This window comes from Vicugna pacos, chromosome 6 (genome assembly GCF_048564905.1).
Source record: "Vicugna pacos chromosome 6, VicPac4, whole genome shotgun sequence".
Classification (NCBI taxonomy): Eukaryota; Metazoa; Chordata; class Mammalia; order Artiodactyla; family Camelidae; genus Vicugna; species Vicugna pacos.
In genome coordinates, this window is record NC_132992.1 from 72012125 (window position 1) to 72037512 (window position 25388).

The 25388-nt window shown below is 45.2% G+C and overlaps 3 protein-coding genes across 15 annotated transcripts in view; 2 read left to right on the forward strand and 1 right to left on the reverse strand.

The window, feature by feature from the left end:
- Nucleotides 1-11143, forward strand: part of FLVCR2 (FLVCR choline and putative heme transporter 2) — a 51407-nt gene extending 40264 nt beyond the window's left edge. Inside the window, exons 6-10 of one of the 3 annotated variants that reach the window (XM_072963458.1) lie at nt 2294-2404; nt 3497-3602; nt 3762-3873; nt 4461-4516; nt 8030-8145. In XM_072963458.1, the coding sequence (XP_072819559.1) occupies nt 2294-2404; nt 3497-3602; nt 3762-3873; nt 4461-4516; nt 8030-8119 (475 nt within the window). In that variant the 3' untranslated portion in view covers nt 8120-8145. Of the gene's footprint in view, nt 1-2293; nt 2405-3496; nt 3603-3761; nt 3874-4460; nt 4517-8029; nt 8819-10784 lie in introns of those variants that run through there. The other 2 variants (XM_072963459.1, XM_006206090.4) reach the window with 2 other exon arrangements.
- Nucleotides 11144-11895: 752 nt separating this feature from the next.
- ERG28 (ergosterol biosynthesis 28 homolog) lies at nt 11896-21507 on the reverse strand. Its single transcript, XM_006206091.4, has 5 exons — nt 21113-21507; nt 18240-18401; nt 15335-15425; nt 12778-12896; nt 11896-12643 (listed from the first exon to the last, which is right to left on the reverse strand). Exons 2-5 carry the CDS (start codon nt 18370-18372, stop codon nt 12564-12566), a joined length of 423 nt encoding a protein of 140 aa, XP_006206153.1. The 5' UTR covers nt 18373-18401; nt 21113-21507; the 3' UTR covers nt 11896-12563.
- Nucleotides 21488-25388, forward strand: part of TTLL5 (tubulin tyrosine ligase like 5) — a 255265-nt gene continuing 251364 nt past the window's right edge. For 4 of the 11 annotated variants that reach the window (XM_072963449.1, XM_072963455.1, XM_031679270.2 and 1 more), the window contains exons 1-2: nt 21533-21719; nt 23021-23187. In XM_072963449.1, coding sequence (XP_072819550.1) covers nt 23114-23187 — 74 coding nt within the window. In that variant the 5' untranslated portion in view covers nt 21533-21719; nt 23021-23113. Of the gene's footprint in view, nt 21720-21899; nt 21915-23020; nt 23188-25388 lie in introns of those variants that run through there. The other 7 variants (XM_072963454.1, XM_031679271.2, XM_072963456.1 and 4 more) reach the window with 5 other exon arrangements.

Below are 25388 nucleotides of genomic sequence, written 5' to 3' on the forward strand. Positions count from 1 at the left end.
ACTGTACCAATTTACATTCCCACCAACAGTGCATAATGGTTCCCTATTTTATGTGCTTGTTGGCCATATGTATGTTGTTTGTTTTTGATGTTGAGTTGTATTAGTTCTTTGTATATTTTGGATATTAACCCCTTATCAGATATATCATTTGCAAACATCTTTTTCCATTCAACAGGGGGCCTTTTAATTTTGTTGATAGGTGTGGTTACCCAGCTAACTCGGTGGGTAGAGCATGAGACTCTTATTGTTGTTGATTGTTCCCTACGCTGTGCAAAAGCTTTTTAGTTTGATGTAGTCTCATTTGTTTATCGTTACTTTTGTTTCCCTTGCCTGAGGAGACATATCCAAAAATACATTACTAAGACCGATGTCAAAGCATGTACCACATATATTTTCTTCTAGGTTTGTGATTTCAGCCTTTACATTTAAGTCTTTAATCCATTTTGAGTTTCTCTTTCTACATGGTGTGAGAGAGTAGTCCTGTCTGATTCTTTTGGGTACAGCTGTCTGGTTTTCCCAACACCATTTATTGAAGAGGCTTTTCCCCCATTGTATATTCTTGCCTTCTTTGTTGTATGTTAATTACCCATATCAGTGTGGATTCACTTTGGAGTCTCTGGTCAGTTCCATTGATCTGTGAGTCTGTTTTGTGCCAGTTCCATACTGTTTTGATTACCATAGTTTTGTGGTATAGTTTAAAATCTGGGAGCAGTGATAACAGTTTTGTTTGACTTTCTCAAGATTGTTTTGGCTATTTGCGGTCTGTTGTATTTCCATAAAAATTTTAGACTTATTCTATCTCTGTGGAAAATTACATTAGTATTTTGAGACAGATTGCATTGAATCTGCTGATTGCCTTGGGTTAGGTTGTTTGTTTGAGATTTCTCATTTTTTCTAAGATAGGCTTGTATTGCTATAAACTTCCCTCTTAGAACTGCTTTTCCTGTGTCCCATAGATTGTGAATCCTTGTGTTATTTTCATTTGTCCCCAGGTGTATTTTGATTTCTTCTTGATTTCTTCAGTGACCCAATGGCTGTTTAGTAGCATACTGTTGAGCCTCCACTTGTTTGTGTTTTTTGCACTTTTTCTCTTGTAGTTGATTTCTAGTCTCATAGTGTTGTTATTAGAAAAGATGCTTGATATAATTTGAATTTTCTTTAATTAGTCATATATTTCTTGTAGGGCTTTTATAAGTGTTGAATGAAATAATAAATGCATGTAAAGTGCTTAAGAGAATCCCTGGCACCCAATAAATGCAGTATTAGTTTATCATAACCATACTATCTATCTGCTGGTGCTCTCTGACTCCCATCATGTTTGTGGCTTCAAGGGGGATGAGTAAAGGCTTTTAGGCTTTGTCCATTCTCCATTGTCTGGTGCTGATGTCTGTGGCAGGGGCGCAGAGGGATGTGCAGAGCCCATTTCTTCAGTAATAGGACAGGAAGAGGAATGCAGGTCCAAGTGCAGGAGTCGGGGCCATAGCAGAGTCCTGAGTGGGCAAAGTGGGCAGAGGGGTATGTGGAGGGGCACAAGTAGGGTGAGCCCAACACAGAAACCAGCACGTTGCTGACGGTCCTTCTGAGGGTCCTGCAAAGGGAAGTGCACTGGAAGTGGCAGAGCTTTCTCACCCTGGCTTTGGGAGTCAAGGGCTTAGTTCTGGGCTAGAACCTCCCTTGGTTGCCCTGTGTAGAGCGGAATAGTTCAGACTGAGCCTGGGAAGCTGTGCTGCGTCTGTGCAGGTGGCAACAGGATGAACTTAGAGACGCTGGAGAAACTCTCAAAGTCAAGTCATTGCCCAGCATTGTCATGGGGACTGGAGGCAAAGCAGACAAGCAGAATTGACTTCTAGGGTCCCACATGCCACTGCTACCTGATCACAGCTGATGTGTGTCCTGTTTGTTTGTTTGCTTGTTTGTTTTTAGGTGGAGGGGAGGAGGAGAGGAAAGGGCTTTGGGCTTCTTGCTTGTGGGCAGGTCGCGACAAGTCCAGGTGCAGTGTGATCCTGTCGAGAGGGTTCTGCAGGAGAACACAGAGCTGCAAGATGGCTCCATACTGTCCTGGTCTTACCTTTTGTGGCACTGACCATGGTGTAATTAAATAATTATTTGTCTGACCATTGGTTTGGTGTTCACAAACCTCATGGACAGAAAATTCTCTGAGAGCTGGGTGCATAGAAGGTGCCCAATAGGTGGGAGCAGGGAGGGAGGGATGGAGGAAGGGAGGAAGGAAGGGGAAAAAAGATCTTGTTAAAGTTCACAGTATATGACTCAACTTCATTGCTTCTGCTTGTAGGGAAACCACCCTGGTGGTCTATATCATGACTCTGGTGGGCATGGTGGTGTACACAGTGACCTTGAACCTGGGATACCTGTGGGTAGTGTTCATCACAGCTGGCACAATGGGGTAAGTTTCATCTCTAACCTGTTTACCAGGAAAGCAGCATCCCATGGCTCCTAGAGCTGCCGACATCCTAGGAAGCAGTATGGATCCCTCTGCTGGTTTCTCACTGACCTCCAGAAATGTGGAAATGGGGGACAGAGGTCATATTTACTTGTAGGACTTCAGAAGGCCACCTGGGGCTTCAGGGCCCATTCGTGCTGATAGGATAGGCTATGTCCTTCACAGATGTCTGGGAGGCTAGGCAATGTTTAGAGTCTTTATTAGCTCTGCCTGGGACAACATGGCATCACGGGAACTATGCAGGGCTTGGAATCAGAAAGCGTGGGACCTGGTCTCAGTTCTGCTGCTGACCATCTAAAACCACAGGCACCTCCCTTAATCACTCTGAGACTCAGTTTCCTCATCTGTAAATGAATATGAGTGGCCTGCTTTGTAGAGTTGTTGGAAGGAATGAGAGAGAGAATCCATGTGAATGCAGCACAAAGTGAGGTGCAGACGCAAGAGATCAGTGCTGGCCATTTCTAGACCTACTGTATGAGAAAGTGTGGGAAACGGTGCCCCTTCCACAGGGGTCTCTGCTCAGCTTTACTTCCCACTTACCTTCCTGTGGGCGATACTCATGTGCCACACACACCCAGTCCTCAGCTGGTGACTCTCTGGAGAGAAAGAAGGAGGACTCTGAGTTCCACCTTCCAGGTCCCAGAGAGCCATGGAGATGCTGTTCAGTACCCAGGGACTACCCCCTCCCAACACAGGGCCTGTGTACCCATCACACAGAAGTTCTCAGCTGAGGCCTGAACATTCCAGGCCTCCAGACCCCTTGTAAATGCTGACCCCATCTGTAACTGATGCCTGAACATAAAAGAAGCAGGAGACCCCCAAAGATTTCCTGAGCCCAAAGCCTGAACTTCTTCCTGGCCTGCCAGCATCCCACTTTCCTGAGTGGCCACCTAGGGGATGACCTGATTTTCAAGGTCCTGACATCTCTTAATGGAGGAAAGAGAACAGGAAAGGAGGTGTAGGGAGGAGGTAGGCTCCCTATCCTCCTTTTTCTGGACATTCTCCATCACCTTGTTTCTGTGATCTGGCCTTCAGCTTCTTTATGACTGGCTACCTCCCTCTGGGATTTGAGTTTGCTGTGGAGCTGACATACCCAGAGTCAGAAGGCATGTCATCCGGCCTCCTCAATGTGTCTGCCCAGGTAGGACTCTCACTTGGGGGTGGCCCTGAAGCGGAGGCTCTTCCCACCTTCCCCTGCCACCCCAGGCTTGGCCAGTGTAAGCCTTGCATGTGGCAGCTCAGTTTCCCTGTGGGATGGTTGGCTGGGCCCTTGCTTCCAGACTTCTCTGTCCCTTTGCAGGTATTTGGGATCATCTTCACCATCTCCCAAGGCCAGATTATCGACAACTATGGAACCCTGCCTGGGAACATCTTCCTGTGTGTGTTCCTCACCCTTGGAGCAGCCCTCACTGGTGAATTGGGGTCTCAGGACAATATGATGCTCTGGCTGCTCATGGGTTTAGGCTGTTGGCAATTTGGGGCCCCAGTGTCTTGACTGATCATATAACTAGGGGTTCACAAGCATGAGGGAGAGAGGAAAGGGCTTGTTAGGAACTCCATTTGACAGGAATGCATGTTTTGGTGGAATTAACATAGGTTTTGGCCCCAAAAGACCCTTGTATGAATCCTAGGCTATGACACTGACCTCCATAGCTTTTGACTGTGGGCAAGTGGACCAGCTTCTGGGCGCTTCATTTCCCTGATCTGTAGAATGGGGATTGTGAGGATTGGAGCAGTGTGTGCACACTGCCTGCAAATAGAAGTGATCTGTTAGTGGAGACCAGTGTCATCACTGGCTTCTGCCTGTCAGGGACAACAGTGGTCCCCAGGCTCCATCAAGTTGGCTGAAGGTAGCCCCAGTTCCCTGGAATATCTGAGGGAGGTGTGGGATAGCTGTGATCCTTAGCAGAATGAGGGCGCCCTCTGGCGGATGAACTTGACCGTTGTTCTGCTTGATAACTGTCTCTGTTGCCCTTCCTTCTGGATCCCTGGACCTCAGCATTCATTAGGGCAGACCTCCGGAGGCAGAAGGCAAACAAAGAAGCTCCTGAGAATGTGAGTATGTGGGAGCTGCTGGGCAGAGATCTGGGCCCCGGGTTGGCTGAGGATGTGGCGTCAGGGGTGGGGGTGGGGGGAGCTCCCAGAGTAGCTGGTTTGGTGGGGGCTCTGCATCACACACAGCAAGAGTTTCCTCAGGGGGTGTCTCAGCCCTGCTTTTCTGCTGCCCTTTCCTGGGTTCCTCTCCTGCTTCCTTCCCTCCTCCTGGCCCCCTTGCTCTGCTCTCCAGAGTGTGTCACTGTTGTCACAGTCTGCTGAGCAACACCCTCCCCTTGGATCCCAACACAAGTCCTGAGGCCCCGGCCCCTCCCCTTTCAGCCGGCGGTCAGTGGCTGGAGAGGAAGGGTGGGCACCAGGCGGCCCCCATTCTGTCATGGCGATGGTGGCCTTGAGGCAGTTTCTCCCCTGGCAGTGCCATGGGGATGGAGGGACTGGACTAGCAGGTTGTCAGTAGAGCTGTGAAAGGACAGGTCAGGAGCAGGAGTTGGTGGTGGGGGAAGGGAAGAGGTGCAGGACAGAAGAGTGATCTAGCCCAGGAAAGTGTCCCCATCTGCTCTCACTGGCTGCGAACTATTTTATCTAAAGTGTTAGGTGTCAAATCTGTGCCAGGATGAAAGGAATTTCAACTCTGAGAAGGAGTGAAAGTGGGATGCAAAAATAAATAAATTAAAAAAACATACGCACAAAACCTATTACAGAGGTAATACATGTTCTTTGAAGGAAAAAAACTGAAAAATATAGAAAAGTGTATGAAATTTAAAAGTCATCTATAACACCATCACCTGGAGATGAGGTGCTGGGTTTTTGCATTACTTTATATGTCTATGTCCGCATGTAATATATATGTGTATATATGTCCACATGGAATATATGTATGTGGAGATTATATGTATGTATTTTTTAAACAAAAATGGAATCTTGTTCTGTCTGCTTTTTGCTAGTTGTGAACACTTTATCAGGTCATTAGTCCCTTACAACACACTTTCAATGACTGCACAGTGTTCTAATGATGCACATGGATAAACATGATTTACTAACAGTTTTCCAGCCTGAGAACATTGAGGTTGTTTCCCATTGTTGATATAAACAATGTTGCGATTGATGTCCTGGAAGCTGAAGTTTTGGGCATGTTCTTAAGCACACTGTTTCCTTAGAAATGGATCAGTGGGCTTGGATATTTTTAGGACTTTGATGTATATTGCTGAACTGTTCTCTAGAAGGTACTGTCGGCACTACAAATTTACATTGCTCTAGCCGTGTGTGAGTGCCAACATTGAGGATTTATCATTTTGAAAAATCTTTCCCAATTTTCTAAGGCGAAAAGAGTATCTGAAAGAGATACATTTAGCATTTTAAGGATACATATTGGCAGATGGATGATAATCTTTAGTTCCTTCCTGTCTGTCTTCTGATCTCAGGCTCTAGAGTTGGCAGGCAGCAGCCAGGGGCAGGTGGAGGGAGGCACCTAGGACAGGAGATTCCATGGGAGACAGGGAAAGCCTGAGACGGGAACATTATTGTCAGCAGCATGTGGGGACTGTGGCATCACCACTACGTGGCATGGATGAGGAATCGTGTGATTTGGAACACTTTGGTGACTATATCGTGAGCCTGGGAAGAGGTGCCTGCAATGAAACAGGATAGATTTCTTGTGAAAAGCTTTCAATTTGCAATGTGATATATTGTGTCAAGTGATAAGAGACTTTGTTATGTTTACTTTCTAATCTGTCTTTCCCTTGGCAGACATAGGCAAACAGGAAAGTAAAGGTCGCCTGTAATTCTGGCACCCAGAGATAACCTAGTAACATTAGTCAAGTGGGCTTTTGTACCTTGCTTGTTTACTTACAAGAGCTTGACAACCTTTCTACACCATTGCATCCCCAAACCGCACAACTACATATGTACATTTCCATTTCCTCTTGCTTATTATTTAGGATGTTCCATATTTTACTCTCCTTGCAGCCAGATGCTTGTCCATGTGGTCCAGGTTTGTTAAAGGTTGGAGGTGTTGGCTCAGTACCTTCCGTGTGGACTGAGGGAAACAGCGCTCAGTGGGAACAGGAGACCAATCCTATGATGGGTCTCAGCTTTCGGTGTCCCTGGATACTCAGTGTATGTCTCTAGATGTCCCTTGTATCTGGGGGAGTCTGGTGTTAATGGGGGGGGGAGTCAGAGTCGTGCTGGAGTGACACCCAGGGAAGCTCTGGCTATCAGAGGGCATCTCCAGGAGCTGTCCTTTCACACCTCAAGGTGGTCGGTGTAAGTGGGACCTGCAAACTGTCACACGGAGTCACTTTCAGAGCCAGGTGAAGATGGGGCAGGCAGGGTATCTGGGCAGAGCTGCTCTTTCTAATCAATGAGGTGTGTTGTTTTGGTAAAAAAGAGACTGAACTTGTGGCTTGGGGGTAATGACTGACCTTGATGATGAAAATCTCCCTTTGGGTTTGCATTTTTCTTCCAGTTGGTAGTTCTCGGCCACAGAGAGACTGACCCATGTTTGATTGTGATTTTGAGGTGATGGCTCTGGAGGAGGTGGCTGTGTGTAGGTGTGTGTGTCAGAGAGAGAGGAGATTGCCTGATTGGCTGAAGTCAGCTGCCGGCTGCCTGAGTGAGGGCTTCTCATGGCTGATGTGGACCTGGTGCCCAAAGTTAGCAACATGGAGAATGGGAAGTTTGGGTTTCTCCGGCTGTTACCACGGCCACGAGCTGGCCCTGAGACATCCTTGGGGAGGGAGCACCATTTGTCCAAATGATTGTGGAGTCTAGCTTAGCCCTGCATGTGCTCCTCCAGCCCTCAAGGTGCTGGCTGTGGGGTGCTGGGTCTGTGCACGAGTCCTCCTGTCTAAAGAGATGAGCCCTTGAGGGAAGAAGCAATGTGTTCCGAAAACAGGAGACAAATGCCCACGTTGGCAGTTGGCAACTAGGGGCTTCACAGGATAATTTCCAACCTCTATTTAATTCCCACTCAGTTAACAAGCGTAACGGAGAAGATCTTCCAATCCTGTGCCATCTTTCCCCATGAAACCTGAAGCCAAACTGACCAAACATCTCCTTTTTCTAAGCAGAAAAAATATATATACATATTTTGAGCCATTGAGTTTATATGTGCTATTATGCATCCTGCTTCTGTAAAATTCTTTGTTGCATCTGTTCTTGAATATTCCCCATCCTGGGGGCTCCCTCTGACTGGGGGTTGTCAGCAGTTCTGAGGGAGGTGTAGACCTGGCCCTTTGGAGAGCCACGGGGGTTCCATCCAGGCGGTTAAGCTGTTGGAGTTGGGAGCGGGGTGAGCGGAGATCAGTGGCTCTGGCAGTGCAATGGTTTGTGGTGGCCGTGGCATCACATAAAGCTGGCCTTTCTGTTCTTCCTTTGATGCTGTTGTGACGGGGTGTGTGTGTGTCTGGGGAAACCCCAGTGGCAGGACTTGTGGCAGGGCTGATGCTTCTGTCTTGTTCCCTTTGTTCGCTGTCAGGGATGCTGAGTGCCTCAAACTCTGATTTTTCTCCACAGAGTACAGACTCACTGACAGGCAGATGCTCCAGCAGGAATGGAGTCCCCTGCCCCTTCACCCCAAGGGCTGCTCCCTCGTTTGTCTTGTAGAAACTCCAGGAGGAGGAGGAGGAGGAGGAGAGCAAACCCAGCAAAGCCCCCACTGCTGTGTCCGAGGAGCACGTCTGAGAGGCAAAGGTGGTGGCGACTCGGGGAACACGGAGCACGCCACCTCTTCCATCAGCTCAGCTCTCCGCCAGCACAACTGGCTTCTCTGGAGCAGCTGTTGGAGGGAACCAGCTGGAAAATCCAGGGGTGGACAGCTGTGCCTCTGCCTCCTGGGACCCGCTCCTGAGCCTGCGTGCTCCACTGGGGGGAAATGGCACTTTTCACCAAATGCAGATGGGACTCCGTCCCTCCCCGTCGTCTTATGGGAGCCAGTGTTGGGAGGCTGGAGAGGTCAGTGGGGTCAGTCTCAGCTCCCCACCTTGCCTCCCCTCTCCACCCCCCACCCCTCGGGAGAAAGCCAGCAAAATTATCAAGGAGAGAAAGCTTATTCAGGAGATTAACTTTTTCTAGTGAGTGTCTTGAGAAGCAGTCCAGTTGTAAAAGGAGCAGCAGCTGCTGTGGATGAGGGTCACTCTCGGGCGATCAGACTGATGGCTCCAGGTCGTGGGAGAGAAAACACCATCAGGACAAAGCCCTCAGGACTCTGGGACTAGGTTCTCCCGGCTAATGTCGGGGTCTCTCTCCAAACCCTCTTTCCTAAGAGCTGATCAAACCAAACATCAATAAACTTGAGAAAACCTTTGTTGTGGGCATGAGGGAGACTTTGGTTTCAGGGAGGTAACTGCCTTGGGATGTGCGGGTGCTTCTGAATTGGGGAACTCTGGTAGCCTGTTTTGGGCAGGGGAGGTTTCTGTCTACATAAGAAGTCCTGGCCCGGGGACTTGGGTGTGAACATCACCTCTGCTGCCTTCATCTGGACGCTGCCTCAGTGCTCGGGTCTCCAGAGGGAGGGCAATCCTGCCAACTTCCTGTGACCTTTACTGAAAACTAAGCTGGATTCCTCCCCCCGGAGAGGTCCAGAGCGGCTCTGGGAGATGAGAGGAGAGGGGCAGGACAGGTGGGTCTGCTTGACTAGGTAAGCGTGTTCCGCCTCTGGTGGGGACAGTATTTGCACTCCCAGCCTTTCTCCCCACCCGCTTCTGGCAGTAATCCTTGAACAGATGTTCTGAACTTAAAGGGATTCCCTTCCAACTGGCCCAAGCTGACCTCTCCCCACCTTGCCTGCTGTCTGGCTCTACTCGTGGGCTTGGGTAGTAGCTCCAGACACTTGAGGGCATTTCTCCTGTGCGTTGAGCTCTGTGATGATGGCCACTGTGCTGTTTTGCTGAGGCCACAGTAGTGGCCACAGCATATTGGAGCAGCCTTCGTGGCAGCAGGGCTGGGGTGCTTGGGCCACTGTGCAAGAGGAGCCCTGTGTGTGTGTGTCTGTGTGTGTGTGTGTGTTTACAGATACTCTGTACATAATAAAAGGTGTTTACACTTTGATGGAGAAGTGAGTTGATGGGTGGGAGAGAGATGAAGACAAAAGTGTACCTTACCTTTTGGATAAGGAGAAAGTGTTTACTCTTCAGCCCCTTAAAATGTATAAACAATGTTTACTGAAACCATTTTTTTTGAAGTACAGTTGATTTATAATGTTGTGTTAGTTTCTAGTGTACAGCATAGTGATTCCATTATACATATATATTTTTCATATTCTTTTTCATTATAGGTTATTACAAGATAGTGAGTACATTGCTTTATTTTAATAACATAATTTGTATTTTCTATTTGTTAATACAAGATGTTTTAAGGCAAGAAAAGATTCTCCGTGTGGTCTGTCTTGTCACTGGGTAGGGCAGAGATGGCTTTGGAGGTGTGGGGACAGGCTGGACTAGTGGAGACTTGGGGTAGAGGAGTCACTCCTGTGGCCTTCCACTGAGGTGGTCTTCTGTTGACATAGACGTTGCCATCTTAGTGGGTTAGTTTTAAACGTGGAGGCTGAGAAGTTCAGGTGGCCCATGTTGGGGACTGCAACTCAACACCCAATATACGATTGGGGCCATTTCCCATACAGCGTCCACATGAAGACGGTTCACCCGAGTATGACTGCTACCAGGAGAGTCCCCTTTGTTTTGGCTCAGCCTCAAAAGGTGGATGAAATGTTTATGAACCAATCACAGCATCCACACCCCAGATCGCACCTGCCAGAATTGGTTTGGTATCTGCAGTTATTCTGAATCACTTTTCTTCTGCATTGTCCTACTTGTTGCCACTCTCCCCTTCCCAGTTGTGTGTGTTACCTGGATGGGCTGCAGCGATAAGTTTTGTGCACATTTCTTCTCTAGAGACCTGCGCTGTGCCTGTGGCATTCTGGCACCATACTTGTTAACAGTTCTCAGCTGGAGAGACAACATAACTACTCCACTTTAAATCATCTGGGAAGGGAGCCAAGCCTGGGCTGTTAGAGAAATCTGATATTCATAGTATCTGTTATATTCTGTCATTTCTTTAGATCCTTCGGGATCTTGTCTTTATTTATCTGGAATGTTTCTGTGATACATGACTAGAGGATCCACATCATTTTACACTCTCATTCAGTCCTTTCTTAGGTTGGCTCCCTGTGGACCTCTACTTTAATGTTGACTGTGTAAGATCATTGCTTTTCTTAATGTTTCATTAAAATAGTAACAGAAAGGTGACTTGTACTGCTGATCTGTTTTTCCAGGTGTAGTATTGTGGGGATGTAAGCCTGGAATGGCACCATAAAGGAAGTCAGCTTGAGAATGAAGCCAACAGAGGAGGGTAGAGTGGGAAGAATTCCAGAGAAATGGAGCTGAGTCCTGAACAAACCATTCCTGAAGCCTATAATCCTCTTTCCAGTTTCGTGAGCCCATGTTATCTTTATTACTTAAGGTAGATTTTGTTCCTTTCACCTATAGAGCCTTAACTGATAGAGAATTCCTGTTCAAGTATCAACTTCAAGCTTCCCTTCATGCCCTCACAAGTCCCCTGTCTCCCTTTCTGACTTGTCTCCTACTGTCTACTTTCTAACTTCACTATTTTGTAGTTACAGTGATCTTACTCCTTGAGTAAGACTAGATGCCCCCTCTGCCCCAAGTGCCTGCCTTGTGTCTTAAGACATATGATCCCCGGGATTCAAGTCTCAACTCAGATCCCATCTCCTCAGGGAGGCTTTTCCGGATGGGGATCTAAGTTGTGCACCTCCCTCCCCTTCCTGATCACAATACCATGTTTCCTAGAGTTCTTACACTGTTTGAGGTTATTCTTTCAGGTGTGGGCTTGTTGATAGTCTGTTTCCTTGACCACAGGAGCAGGGACATGGCCTGGGTCATTCATCTCTCTTTCCCGAGTGTCTGGCACGGAATAAGTGTTCAATAGACACTCACTGAAATAGTGAACGGGCTCTCCCATGCCTGTGCTGTGCCCGAGGGCCCAGCCAGCGTGGACTCGGGGTTGTGTGTGGAGGGCAACCGTCTGCTCCAGTGCCTTGTCCTTGGGGTCCAGTGTTCTCCTTTCCATGGCCATGTGTCTGTGTCTTCTGTGCTGCCCCGTTCTGCTTTCTCAAGAATCTGTTTCTTCCTTGAGAAGAAAACAAGAAAGGGTTCTAGCCGTTCAGTTGTGAACTTAGAATCTTGAAGGTGGGGAAGGAGAGGAGAAAGATTTGATTTCACAAGAAATGAGCAAGAGGCAAAAGGCAGCCAGGCTTGCCTGGGTCTTGTGCTGTCCTACTCATTATGGTGGGCGTGATCAACAGAAAGCTGTGATTCTCCTCCGTTAGGGCTTAGAGGGGGCCAAAGTACAAGGACGGATCAGAGTAGAGGGTTTTTCTATTTATTACAAAATTCTTTACACAAATACAACTGACCAGAAGGTCTAAAAACAGCCCAGACTCTTCCAACCCTGATCCACCTGGAGGCACAAGGATAGGAGTCACGCTCACTCGCAGGGGAGCCCTTCTTTGAAGAACTGCCTGTCCCTTGGATGGTTCAGAGTCTCGGGTCCAGCAGCAGAGAGGAGTCCAACCTGGATGGACAACCTCTGGAAGCAGCCCTTAGAGGCAGCTGCTCTGGGTGAGGCAGCAGCTTTAAGTTTCACAGTTCATGTGTTCCCACCATACAAGTCAAATCAAGGGGTCAAAATAAAAGGAAAAAAGCAGAAGGCTGGAAGAGGGACCCTGGAAGCGGCTGTGGGTGGGGAGAGGGCACACAGTGGGTGTCTGAAGTGCTGGCAATTTCTTGATTTGGATGGAGGCACAGAGTATTCACTTTAAAATGATTCTTTAAATGGTACATACATTTAAATGGTACAGACTTTACACATGTTATATCTTAAAAATTTCTAAAGAAAAAACGGAAATGTAAAAGGCTAGAAGGGGCTAAGGGGGCTGATGATGGAGCAGAAAATAAGAAATTAAAAAGCACAGGGTTGCAGGAAGATGATGGCAGAGGTGGAAGATGAAGTCTTGGATGTGGTGATGTCGGCCTCAGTTTCTCTTCTTCTGTCTAGATCCTGGTTCTGCTTCTAGGTACCGGAGCCCAACTAGCATACCCAGGATCGAGAAACCTTAAATACAGAGACAAGATAAGTGGCTCACACAGGCACAGCACTTTCTCACACCGCTCGTATGATCGCTTTCCTGCACCGGCCCACGGACTGGGACAGTTCCTGCTGGAACCCTGGGGTCATCGGATGCTTACTTGCCACCATCAGGGGTGCTAGGACGCCAATCGTGGGAGCTGCGGTCCCATAGATGAACAACTCGGAGAGGAAGTGGCCCAGGGCAAGGAGGAAGGTCCAGAGTGTGATGTGGTAGAGCCTACAAGGGAGCAGACGGACAAGGGACCTGAAGGTACTGCTCGTTCAGTGCAGACGAAACGTAGCAGACTTGAAACACACACAAATAGAAACCCAGGAAATGACTCAGGCTAAAGGGAAAGGAGACTTGGTCCCAAGAAAGACTTGGCTGCTTGACCACATCAGTGTATTTACTTCTAGGGCAAAACTGAAGGTTTCAATTGCTAAACCAGTGGGAGGATGGTCCAGGCATTCAGAGTGGAACTCCAAGTCTTAGCAAGGTGGTGAATCCAGCTACAGCAAAGCGGAGTCTGCATTATGGCAATCCTAGGTGGTGTAGGCAATTTTGGATTAATCACCCTTAAATATTCTACTTAAACTGGCTTGACTCTAGTTCAAGCTGACCCGGCAGGTGTTTGGCCAGGGGCTGGTCTGTGCTCACATGAGGGATGCCACAGAATGAAAGGCCTGTATGGGGAATGGGTAGCAAGGACCTCTCTGGGACTTTTAGATGCTCTTGCAACATGAGCTGGTGATTCTGCATCTTAGTCTAGCAAAACAGTCAGATGGACAACACAGTGACAACCTCATGGGAAGACAACTTATTCCTCAGCTTTGACAAGGAGGTGGAGGAGAGAGAGGTTACAGGATGATCGATAAATTGGATTGCTGATATCTTTTTTTAACTATAAAATAAAAAAATTATGAATTACCTCAAACATATAAAAAATTACACGTAACAGAATAGTGTAATTTACCCCTATGCAACCAATACCCTGCTCCATCAAGTCTGAACATTTTGACATTTTTGCTTCAGATTCTTTTTTCTAACAAATAAAATACTAGATATCAGGTAAAGCCCCCTGTGTACACTTTCCCCACCCTGACCCCACTTTCCTGGTTCCCTTCTCCCCAGAAGGAACCAATATCTAAAATTTGATTTTTAGCCTTCTTGTGCATGTTTTTATACAGTTAGTAAATATGTCTGTATGGGAGTTGATTTTGAGTTTCCAGTTAGGGAGAGAATAGAATCAGAGTGCATATGAGAAGTCCATGGACCAAAGTCCCAAGCTTAAAAAGGGTTGGAAATAGAAATCGGCACTTGTAGCTGTCCTGTGTAGGAGAAGGGGAAATGAATGGGTAATGGAGGTAAGGGTGAGTCCAAGCTGTCTCTGCTCATTCCAAAAGCACAGCAAACAAAAGCTACACCCACTACTCGTCAGCAATCTCCATGATGGTGAAGGTTTTGAAAATGGTTATTCAATCCCGACTCCCTCCCAGGCACTCTGAGAGGCAGAACAGATGTACTAGTCTCATTTTACACAGGAAGAGACTGAGATGCAGGGAAGGCAGATAATGAACTCACTGCTACAAAGCCAGTTACCAACAGAACTGAGACCAGAGCCCATTTTCTTGTTTTCATTCTTGGGCCCCAGGCTGTTTCCACTAAACCACACTGCTTCCAAAAATACGTGTCAATCTAGAGCAAGTAAACCACAGTTTCAGGTTCAAAAAAATAAAATAAAATAAAAAAATAAAGCTGGAGTGATTGCAAGGCTAATAGCCCTGCTTCAAATCCCACTTGAGCCAGTCTTCCTCAGTTTAAATTAACTGGGTCTCTAACATGTAGATCTGCAAAATCAGCAATGAAAAAAATCACTACCTCCCAGGGCTGCTAGGAGGAGACAATTGAGGTCACGTAGATGGAAGCATCTGGCATAGTAAGAGGGGCTCAATAAATATCTTCTCTTGCCCAGATCCTGAGAGTTTGGATAAGACAGAAAAATATTTGAGTATGAAGCTGGCATTTTGCTGGTCTTACCCAGAGACCTGAGCAAACTTTCCACCTTGATTGTGGTGATTACTGTTCTTGGGAGAAAGCTCGCGCCCCCTCCAGTGGCCGCCACTGGCTACAACACTATCCAGACAAGAGGCAATGACTGCCTGCAATTTTCCACTCTAGTCTATGTGAGAGGCAGAATACAGATGTCCTGGGTTCTCTGTCACCCTCACCTCCTGACTCTGCGTAAACGCACAACAGTTTACTTGTGGGCTCATTTTTTCACGGATTGTGATTTTTGTTCATTCCTGCTTTTCCAGGAGGAATGTGAGAATAAGGTCTGTGTGGGTGGCCTCTCTAAAAAAGAGCACACCAGTCTACTTCTTTAGTAGAAGAAAGGCTGATTCCTTAGTAAAGAAGTGGAGGGGTAGGATGCAGGCCACCGGATCATGACATAACCTGTTTGATATGTCAGTTTCAAAGAATTTTCAAACTTTAAAGACCTTCAGGACTATTTTGTTTTTCAGGCCTGGAAGGAATGGAACCCATTAGCCTTTTATTATCCACATTCTAGGCTACTGTATCAAAATTAATAGGTCTCCAAGGAAGGCCCAAAATAGGTATGCTTAGCATCTGATGTTCAACAGAAGGACACTAACACTCTTCTCCCCCTTACATACGTCTTGTTGTGGATGTCGATGGCACACAAGCAGCGAATCACTGATGAGAGTAGCGTCCAGATCCCAAAGGTCCGAGCTTGGAGGCCATTCACTGTGTAGCAGAAAAAAGCAAGAGTGTTGAGAAGGGGAGGGTCAGGGTCCTGTCCAAACTCTTCCTACTTCACCAGTGGCTCACGGGAGGCAGGGAGCTGAGCCTGAACTCCCTCTGGCTGGGCAGAGTAGAGATTCTGGTGCTGCACCTGGGAACTAGAAGGAATGGAAAGAATTCTAGAATGAGAATTGGTTCAGCTCCTCTTCAAAGGTCTACAGTTGGGTGGGTGAGTTCCAGGAGTAGAAACCCAACAAAGAGCCCACCTAGGCAGTAACTCCTGGATGGTATAGTTTACACCTCTGCCCCAGAAGCCACCCTGATGTTGGTGAAGCCCAGTGAGTCTGATCAGGGCAGGTTGGGGGAACGTTGTGGAGAGCAGTCTGTCAATATAAGATGCCTAGGAGAACAGTACTTTCAAGGCTAATGCAGGAGAGAACTCAGAAATACTGGGACCTATCTAGATGTATATCTGGTCTTTAAGAGACCCAAGTCCCTGCGTCTTCTCCTGAATCCAGATCTATATTATGTGAACAAAGCCCAAACCAAGCTGGCTTCCTGTGCATGTGGTAGTGGAACAAAGCAGTGTTTCCTTGGTGTCTGCTGGGGCCACTGTCCTCTGGGTAGCTTCATCCTGGCACTGACATATTAAATATCTTGTCCTGAGTATGGACCATAGTCCACCATGATAGTGCTTTTTGATCCTGGACATTTATTAGAATCAACTAAAGAAGCTTTTTAAAATTACCAAGACTTGGGTACCAGACCAATTAAGTCACATGTTCTGAAGGTAAATCCAGGGCCAACCTGGTATTTTCTAAAAACTCCCTTCCTTGGTGATTTTAATGCACTGGTACTGATCAGCGTCCAGTAGTGGGGAATGCCAAAACAATGAAAGTAAAGACACTTCCTTTGCTCATCTATTTTTTTTTTAATCTCTCTCTCTCTTTTTAAAAATTGAAATATAGTCAGTTTACAATGTTGTGTCAATTTCTGGTGTACAGCATAATAGTTCAGTCATACACATACATACATATATTCATTTTCATATTCTTTTTCATTATAGGTTACTACAAGATATTGAATATAGTTCCATGTGCTAGACAGTATAAATTTGTTTATCTATTTTATATACAGTAGTTAGTATCTGAAAATCTTGAACTCCCAATTTATCCCTTCCCACTTCCTTTTCCCCCTGGTAACCATAAGTTTACTTCTGTGTCTGTGAGTTTTCTATGGCTATGTTTCTGGTCTATTGAGCATGAGAGATTTTAAGACAAGACTGACAACTGAAAGGTCTATTAATGTTGACTTGGGCTTTGAGGATTTTCCAACCTTTGGAAAAACGGACAGCAATACCAAATTCACAACCCTGAAGACCTTTAGATGATAATGAAGTGAGAAAAAATTCCATATGCCAAACAAGTATCTAGCAGTTAGCCCTGGAGGGCTACATTTCTTTATAAAGCATTTTGACAGCTTCTCTGATGACAAGACTGAGGAAGTTTCTCTAGTGAGTAAGATATGAAAGTGGAATATCTCACCAACCCTAACCAGACTAGGCATCAGGTGAAATTCTACAGGATGCTACAGAGTACTGCTATGATAAGCTACGTACCAGGACAGCCCCCAGGTCATGAGGGAGGAGGCAGTCTCTACTTCTGGGCTGGACACACACAATTCTTCTGCTCAGCTATACGCCCTTCAGCAAATCACATGACCCCTGGGCTTCTCTGTCTCAACATGAAATTCAAAGGGCTAGACCAAGACAACCTCTAAAACCCTGTGAATCTATACAGGGCTCCTTGGCCATCTAAGGACGGCACTGAGGATGAAAAGTGGAACCGTCCTGCCCACTTTTCCAAGTTCTTCACTCCTGTTGTATTTGAGCTTTGTTCAAAGTGAACCTTAGCCTACTTAGTTTCATTTTATATCCAGATGTTGCAGAAAAATAAGCTAGGTCAGAGCCTGAATCTGGGTTAGGTATAAATGTGACACAGTTGTCAGCTGCTATGAAACGGTGCTGCAGCTCAAGCCACCCCGCACATCAGCGCAAGGAAGTGCAAGCTGAAACATGGAAACACTCTCAGCAGAGAGGCTCAGGATGCTCGGAGAGGCCAACATGGGCCTTGAGAAGTTCCTTTTGGGAGAGCAACTTTGAGGGATTTTGGATATCTTCTCAGGGTCTATGTCCCAGTTTGAGAAGACCTTGGATTAGTAACTCTCCATCTGCAGCTGGGATATGAACTGTGTGTGCCGTGACTTGATTTCTGAAGGGGGCAGAGCTAATATGAAAAGCCTCTTTGTGGTTTTCGAGTTGGGCATCACAGAGTCACAAAGTAACTCTTGTTTCCTCACTTGCCCTGGTAATGCTTTTTGTACAGACTACTGCCTGGGACACTGTAAAATGAATGAAAAGGTATTCAGAGAAGCTTGAGGAGAAAAAGGACCAAGTGCTACCTACCACGTCTTCTACTCTAGTGGCTGCCAAAGGCTAGAGTAGGCAGCATCAGGACCACCTGGCAATCCCAAACTGTCAATTTACCCCTCCCTGCCTTCCCCTTTGGTAACTAACACAACGTTGTAAGTCAACTATACTTCAATTAAAAAAAAGAATCACCTGGGAAGTTTTTAAATAATAGATTCCTAGGCCCCACTGAGGGCATGAAAGTTTCAGTAAGTAGGTCTGGAGAGGGAAATGGCCACCTGTGCTTTGCTTGTTCGTTCTTAGGTTTTCTAGGTTATTCTGATATACACTCTGGTCTGGGAACCACAGTGTAGGCCACTCCCACAAGGTCTGTAGGTCTGCTTTCTTACCGAGGTCTGGCTTGCCGGTGTAGAGCTTTTCATAGAGAAAGGTATGGTCCCGGAAGCTCTGCAGCGTGTTCCCCATAGCGATGATGGACACCATAACCAGCCAGCTTCGTAACACGTTCAGGAACCGGCTCATGGCTCCCCTCAACCCTCAGGGCTTTTTGCCTTAGAAACAAAAGCAAAGGACATGATGGTTAGTTTACTTCAAACATAAGCTCGCTCGCCTCTGTAGGTAACCTGTGTAGTTAACTCACGAGGGCTGTACTAAGCTTATTGGGCCAATCATTTCATAAACTCCTCTCCAAGTACCCTAGGCTCATCCACCCCCAGTTATCTTTTTTTAAAAAAAAATTTTTAACAATGTCTTTTTTCCCAACAGTAATTATTTTTTAAAAAAGCTTTTTTTTTTGCTTTTTTTTGAGGGGGAGGAGGTAATTGAGTCTATTTATTTATATTATTTTTTTTCCAGTGTAGGTACTGGGATTGAACCCAAGACCTCATGTGTGCTAAGCATGCGCTCTAGCACTGAGCTATACGCTTCCCCTCAACAGTAATTAAATTAATTTTTTTTATTTTTAATTTTTTGTAGGGGGAAGTAATGATGTTTACTTATTTTTTTCATAGAGGTACTGGGGATTGAACCCAGGCCCTCATGCATGCTAGGCATGTACTCTACCACTGAGCATACACTCCCCCCAACCTCAGTCATCTTTACACACTACATTTCCTTCATAGGGGTGGCACACTGCCTTTGAATATCAACCTTCAACCCAAGTGTGCTGACCTTCACCTAGAGTGAAAAAGGCTAAATAATGCAGCGGATGGGGATGACAAACCCAGAGGAAAAACGGAGAGAAGAAAGGGAACAGAAGAGAGGGGTACAAATAGCACTCTAAACTAATAAAACAGACTTCAGTGTAAGACATAAAGACACTGGTCTCACTATTTAGTCCTACTGACAATGGTGAATCAACAGTATACTTTGCAATAAGTGGCACAGTGTTTATTTTTGTCTAAGGAATTTCTCCAAAATATTAGCCTAAATCCAAACTCTTTTCTCTGGCTGGAATCAGTCCCCCGAGAGCTTTACTTCTCACCTGGTTTGTCATGGCATTCCTTTGTAATGCAAGTGGCTCAAAGGTGATTATAAATCTACTAACAAGGCCTGCCTGGCTACTGGTGACAAATCCTTCCAAACACAGAGAAGTCTTATGCATTGAGTGGAATCTATGTTGTGAGGGCAATATTTACATTCTTAAATTTTCTCTATTCTGGTTCTCAGGTACACCATGCTCCATAAACTAGGAGAACAGTCTAAAAGTTAAAAATAAGTAGATTGTGGTGACTTGAGGATTAGTGAGAAAATCATATGGAGAAGGAAAAAGCGATGTTGCTGTTGGATAGCAAGAGAAATTACAATAGTTAATAGTTATTGAGCACTCATGTTGCCATGCACTGTGCCAAGCCCTATCATGTATTATCTCATATAATCCTTAAACAAGGTAGGTAGACATTAATATTTCCATTTTACAGGTGAGGTTGGCACGGAGATTAAGTGACTTCCTTGAGGTTACACAGCTAATAGATGACGGAGCTGAGATACAAAGCACGGTCTGTTGGTCTCTTCATTGCAATACTGCCTCACTGAGAACATTTTGACTAAGTTTCCTTTTCTGAGGGAGACAAGCATACCATAGCCACTTCTATCTCCAAGTTGTTTAGAAAATACAAACAGGTTATGAACTTTTTGTTTTTTAAAAAAACAACAAAAACCGTAGATTAACTCTTGCTGCACATTTATTTCAATCAGCTTGGTTTAAATAAAAACACACGTAGATAAAAAAAAACGAATAACAAAATTACTTCTTCCTGTCTTCGTTGTGTTTTCTTGGCCCGTGGTTTATCTGTTCTCAGGTTAATTTCTTGGCTCTTAAGTGGTGATAAAATTTTAGGCTTCCTGTGTCACTTTGGCAGTAGAAGTTTGAGTATGGTCCTACACTGCCCAGCTGAAGCAGGTACTAAAGTCGGTAATGGCTCAAGACAGTGTGAAGCCCCCCAAAACAAAGAGCTCAAGAGAAGGAATGGTCAATGGATGAATACCTCAGTGAAAATAGGTCACAGAAGTGGTGGACTTTACCAAAGTCCAGAGACAATGGGCCTTTACTGGAATCACAAGCAGTTACAACATAGACCAAGATCTGCTTACTCCCCTCCCCCACCATCCTCCTTGATTTCTCACCTTCCCTCAGTGGGCGACTCAGGCTTTCTCCTCTCAGGGTGAGAAGAGCTGCATGCATAGCCCCCCTCTTTGACAGAACACATGCCCATTTCACAGAAGTTCTTAGAAACCCCAGCAGATAGATGATGAAGGCAGAGCCTGAGCACACTTCTGAACTGCTCTACCAATCCCTCAGCAAGATTTCCCTAAAGCTTCTGAGGGCCTCCTAGAGTATGAACACCTATTCTAAAATTTTGTCCTGGCCCAGGCCAGCAAACGTGCAGTGTTTACTAGAGTCAGGAGTGAGAGTTTCCTTTCTCGGCCCTACCATTTAGTAGCTGTGTGACCCTGGGCAAATAATTTACACTTTACATCCTAGGTTTCCTCACTTGCAAAATAGAGATTAAAAATTCCTGTCTCAAGGATTATTATAAGAATTCCAATTCGTGCATCCCCATTCACTCGTTCCGAACCTATCTACCAAGCCTTCTTCATCTCCCCAGCTCCCTCTTCTCTCGGTCTCTGGAACCTCTTTTCCCCGCAAGAGGTTGCCTCCCAGGTATCTTCCTTCTGTACCACCTCCGTTTTTCCAGATTCTCCAGATCCTCAATCAGATGCCACACAGACACCTACCTCTTCTCCCTCACATATACCTTACCTGGCAACTGTACCCCCAGAACAGCAGCAGCAGCAGGAGCAAAGCTTCCCCAGGGCAGCTCTAGCCCTCAACCTACCTGAGACACTTGACCCCGCCCCCACCCTCAGCCCGGCTCCAGGATTGGGTCGTTTCCATCAGGCCTCGCTCTGATTGGCTGTTCCGGTTCTGTTCGAGCAGGAGATGGGGCGTGAACCCCTTTACTGCCAATCAGCGGTTGCCGCTGCCCAAGCCTCTCCCCCGGTACGCGGCTCCTGCAGTGAACCCTCCTGTTGAGCGTGGCGGAAGAACTCCGGGTTCGAAGTCAGTCCTTTAGGGGCGGAGGAAAAAACAGCGGAGAAAAGAAGTCGACTTCTGTTGACAGCTGGGCTCTGCGCCTGCGCTGCGCGACGGTGACGACATTTGTCCGCGTCCGAAGCCAAGCGTTGTCAGCGCCGGGTGGCGGGCGCCTGCGCAGTGGCTCCGAGCGGGCGGTTGCTTGTTGGTTGTTGTAGTAACGGGGGAAGCAGCGGTCTGCGGCTGCTGTGAGCCCGGCTGGGGAAGGAGGAGGGAGGTAGGCGCAGAGCGCTGTCCCCGCCTGCCCACCCCGAGCCATGGGAAGATGAAACAGGTAAACGCCGGCGCCGGCGCGCTCCCCTACCCGAGGGAGGTGCGCTCCCGGGTTTGGGCGGGCGCTCTCCGCTGCACTTCCCTCTCAGAGTCCCGGAGCAGCTGTTGGCTTCCGGGCGCCGTGGGCTGAATCGCTGCGGCGGAGTCACCCGCGTCCTTCCCGTGGGGAACGTCTGAGGACCTCTCTGGGATTGGGGTGAGCCGAAGGTGGGGCTGAAAGGCTGATCCCTTTAGGGCGAGGACGCTCCTTTGGCGAGTGTCCTTAATCTTCTTCCAGTCGCCCTGTCTCTCTCTGCTGTGCTGGTAGCCTAGGACAGGTTGGCATCCCTTACTAGTTTGGAGATTTGTTTTGTTTTAATTTAAAGGACTTAACAACATTTTAGGAACTACTGAGAAATCCCTCTGGGAATATTCGGAAGAACAACCTTTGCGTTATTTGATATTGCCCATTTCGCTGAAGATGTGTAGGGATCATTGTCGGGATTGGCATTTTTTTGGTATTGTTTACGTTCTTATCACAAATATTAATGCATAGAAAAATGAAGTTTGGAAAGATTGACATTAATGGTTATCTTTGAGTAATGGGGTTATGCTCATTCAAACGGTTTCATTTTATTTTTCTGTAATTTCTTTTCCATTCTCAGACAGACAATGCACATGTACCTTTTTGCTATTAAGAATGTAAGTTAGAAATATGCTTATTGTAATGTGTGTTTGGTATTTGGAACAAGTTGGTGGTTTTTAATAAGAGAGTAATTTTTGATAGTGTTTGAAAGGACAGGTTTTTTGGGGTTTTTTTTCCAGCTATTTATGACCTTGATTCAGGAGAATATATTCATTTTTTGGTTCAGCGGTTGAATTTGTTTTAGTGCAACATGAGGATATTTTACCTGTGCAGGTCATAGAGTCTTAAAGAAATATTCGCAAGGACCTTAAAACTTGAGTTTTTCTTTTTAACCCACGTCAGTTTTTTTCTAACAAGGAATCTATGTTTTAGGCAGTTGGCCACCTACCTCAGACTTACCTAAAAGTTAAGTAAGTCTGTCCTTTTGGTGAATGTTAGGTTTAGTATATAAGAGAAAAACGAAAAACTCAAACTTAATAACTCTTTAAATACACGGAAGGTAGACCATATGTTTGGGAAAAAATCTTGGTTTCTGTGGCTTCTGTGAGCACTGTGAAAGTAGGTAAGCTTTCTAGAGATTGGACACTATTTAGGTAAGTTTTCATTATTTGGAGGATCAGCAGTAATCAACAAAAAGACAACTGCATTGTATTTCAGATCATTTGGCTTTCTTTCAGGAATCTGCCACCCTAATTGTTTGATCCAGTGAATCTGTAAGGAAAGGTCTCTGAGGCCCCCGTCTGCTGACTGCATGACAAACTCTAAAGGAAATGCCAGTTGTGATGGCCCGGGACCTGGAGGAAACAGCATCATCCTCAGAGGATGAGGAGGTGGTAAGCCAAGAGTAAGTAATAGCAAGCCTGCTTTTGACCTTTTGCCTTTAGGATGGAAAATAGTTCTTTTTCACTCATACCCTCTTATACCCATTATCCTTCCTTTGGTGTTGTCTGACTCTGATTTTAGTTTCTACACGTGGTCTAATTCAAGATCTTTATTATTGGATCACTGTCAGCCATCTGAAATGAGATAAGGCTCTGTTTCTAGGCACATGAGCATCGGCTCTAGATGTTGCATGCAGTAGCTCTTAGTCAACTCTTGATCAGAGCTCCTGACATAGGTTTTGAAATTTTTAGCTACTGAAGAAAAGTAGGTCTCCAAACTCTGTGACATTGGTTATTTTCTCAAAAGCCTTTACAATGACAGAGAGATGATAATATAGAGAGGTCAAGTAACTTACCAGAGTAAGTGTTCGACAGGACATTAGAATTCTATAGCTTGTGCTGTGTCTATTGGGCCACATGGCTTTCCTGAGTTCTCTTAGGTAAGAGTCAAGTTTCTTGATTGCTGGGGTCTCATAATAATAAAAATAAATGGTAGTTGTAAGTGTAGCTGCTATAGATGATGGCAAGAGTTTTAACTGATGTATCTCATTTAGTTGAAGATGTTATTATTCCCACTTTATTAAGCTCAGCCTCACAAATATCAAAGGACTTCCTCAGGGACGCATAGAGAGTAAGTGACAGATTTGAGATTCAGACCTAGTTTTCCTGGATTTTGAAGCCCTTAACTATTTTTCCTCCTTTAACATTATTACTTGACACAGAGAACAAAGAGAATCTGGCTTAATGTTAAGATGAGTTTTTAAGATTCTCTGTGAGTTCCCCTAGGATATGTGTGTGGCATGCAGCCTGAAAAGCGGGAATAATATCTCCCAGGCTATTTTTTAGGGGTATAGTTAGGATCACATAGAATACTGTGTATAAACTTACTTTTAAGGTAATAATATAAATATGATAAATGATAAAGTGCCATACAAATGTTAAGGCATTATTCTTACTGGATTTAATATTGAATTTAAAGTGTATTTCTTAATATAAAGTTAGAAGATTACATTATTTAATGTAATTTGAAAAAATTGTCAAAGCATTAGTAAAGCTTTGGGGAAAGGCTTCTCATCACTGTTAGATCATAGAAAATAATAGAGGTCATAGAAAATAATAAGGATTTGGTGTTATATTTGGGTCATTCTCATTCAGGATAATTAAGTGGATAATTCCCTCTGGTCACTTTGCCTTCTTGTGACTTTTTGTTTTCTGTGTGCTACTTCCTACCCATTTCACAAAAATTTAAACTCTGCTATAAGCGTTAGTCTTTCTGATTCAAGATCTTTTAGCTTTATGACTGTCTTTTATATTAATGGGCTTACAGGTTGGGCTCAACAAGTATTAGGTTGAACTATATAAAATCGCTATTTTGGTAGATCAAAAACAGTCAAATATTGACAATTTTAGATGGTTCAACCTAATATTTTAGGAGGTATTCAATAAATACTGACCGAATGACTAACTGAATGAACGAATAAATGGAGACTTTGTGCTTTAGGACAGCTTAGGTTGAGGATTCTTAACCTTTCTTATGCTGTGAATCCTTTATCAGAATAATATTTTAAGTGCTTAAAATAAAATACATATCGCTATAAAGAATACCAATTACATTGAAATGCAGTTATTAAAATTAAAAAAGCAAACTTATGATACAGTAATACATGCTTTTTTTATTAATACATTAAACAACAAGATCATCTAAAAGATGAGGAAGTTAAATTTTATTTTCCTAAGACAGCAACGTGAAGACTGTTTTTGTTTAGTTTGCATAAGTGCATCACACTTGGGTGGTCTTTGATTAACCCTTGTAAGTGCGAAATACTGGGAAACATCATAGATGTCTGGACCACCACTGTGTGATGTCACCATTTGGTGCTGAATGATTGCTTCACAAAGAGGTGCCAAATCTTTGTCCTTCCTCATCACACCAGATGAGGGAGACTGATCACGGGTGATCTAGTGGCAATTTTAACAACTACTATAACTTGGAAGTAGTGATAAATGTCAGTGATGTTTTGAGGTATTTGCACCAATTACTGTATGGTGTAAAAAGTCTGTAATTTCAGATGGAATCAAAGACACAGGTAGTGCTAATACTACTGTGCTTTGTTGCCTGTATTCGTAATTGAGAAATGCTAAATTTCTGGTAGAAGTTAGTGAA

Coding starts and splice junctions, on each gene's coding strand:
- ERG28 (XM_006206091.4), bottom strand. CDS start 18,372: ATGAGCCGGTTCCTGAACGTGTTACGAAGCTGGCTGGTTATGGTGTCC. Junction 15,426..18,239: donor CACCGGCAAGCCAGACCTCG/GTAAGAAAGCAG, acceptor TCTGCTACACAG/TGAATGGCCTCCAAGCTCGG. Junction 12,644..12,777: donor AGCACCCCTGATGGTGGCAA/GTAAGCATCCGA, acceptor TCTGTATTTAAG/GTTTCTCGATCCTGGGTATG.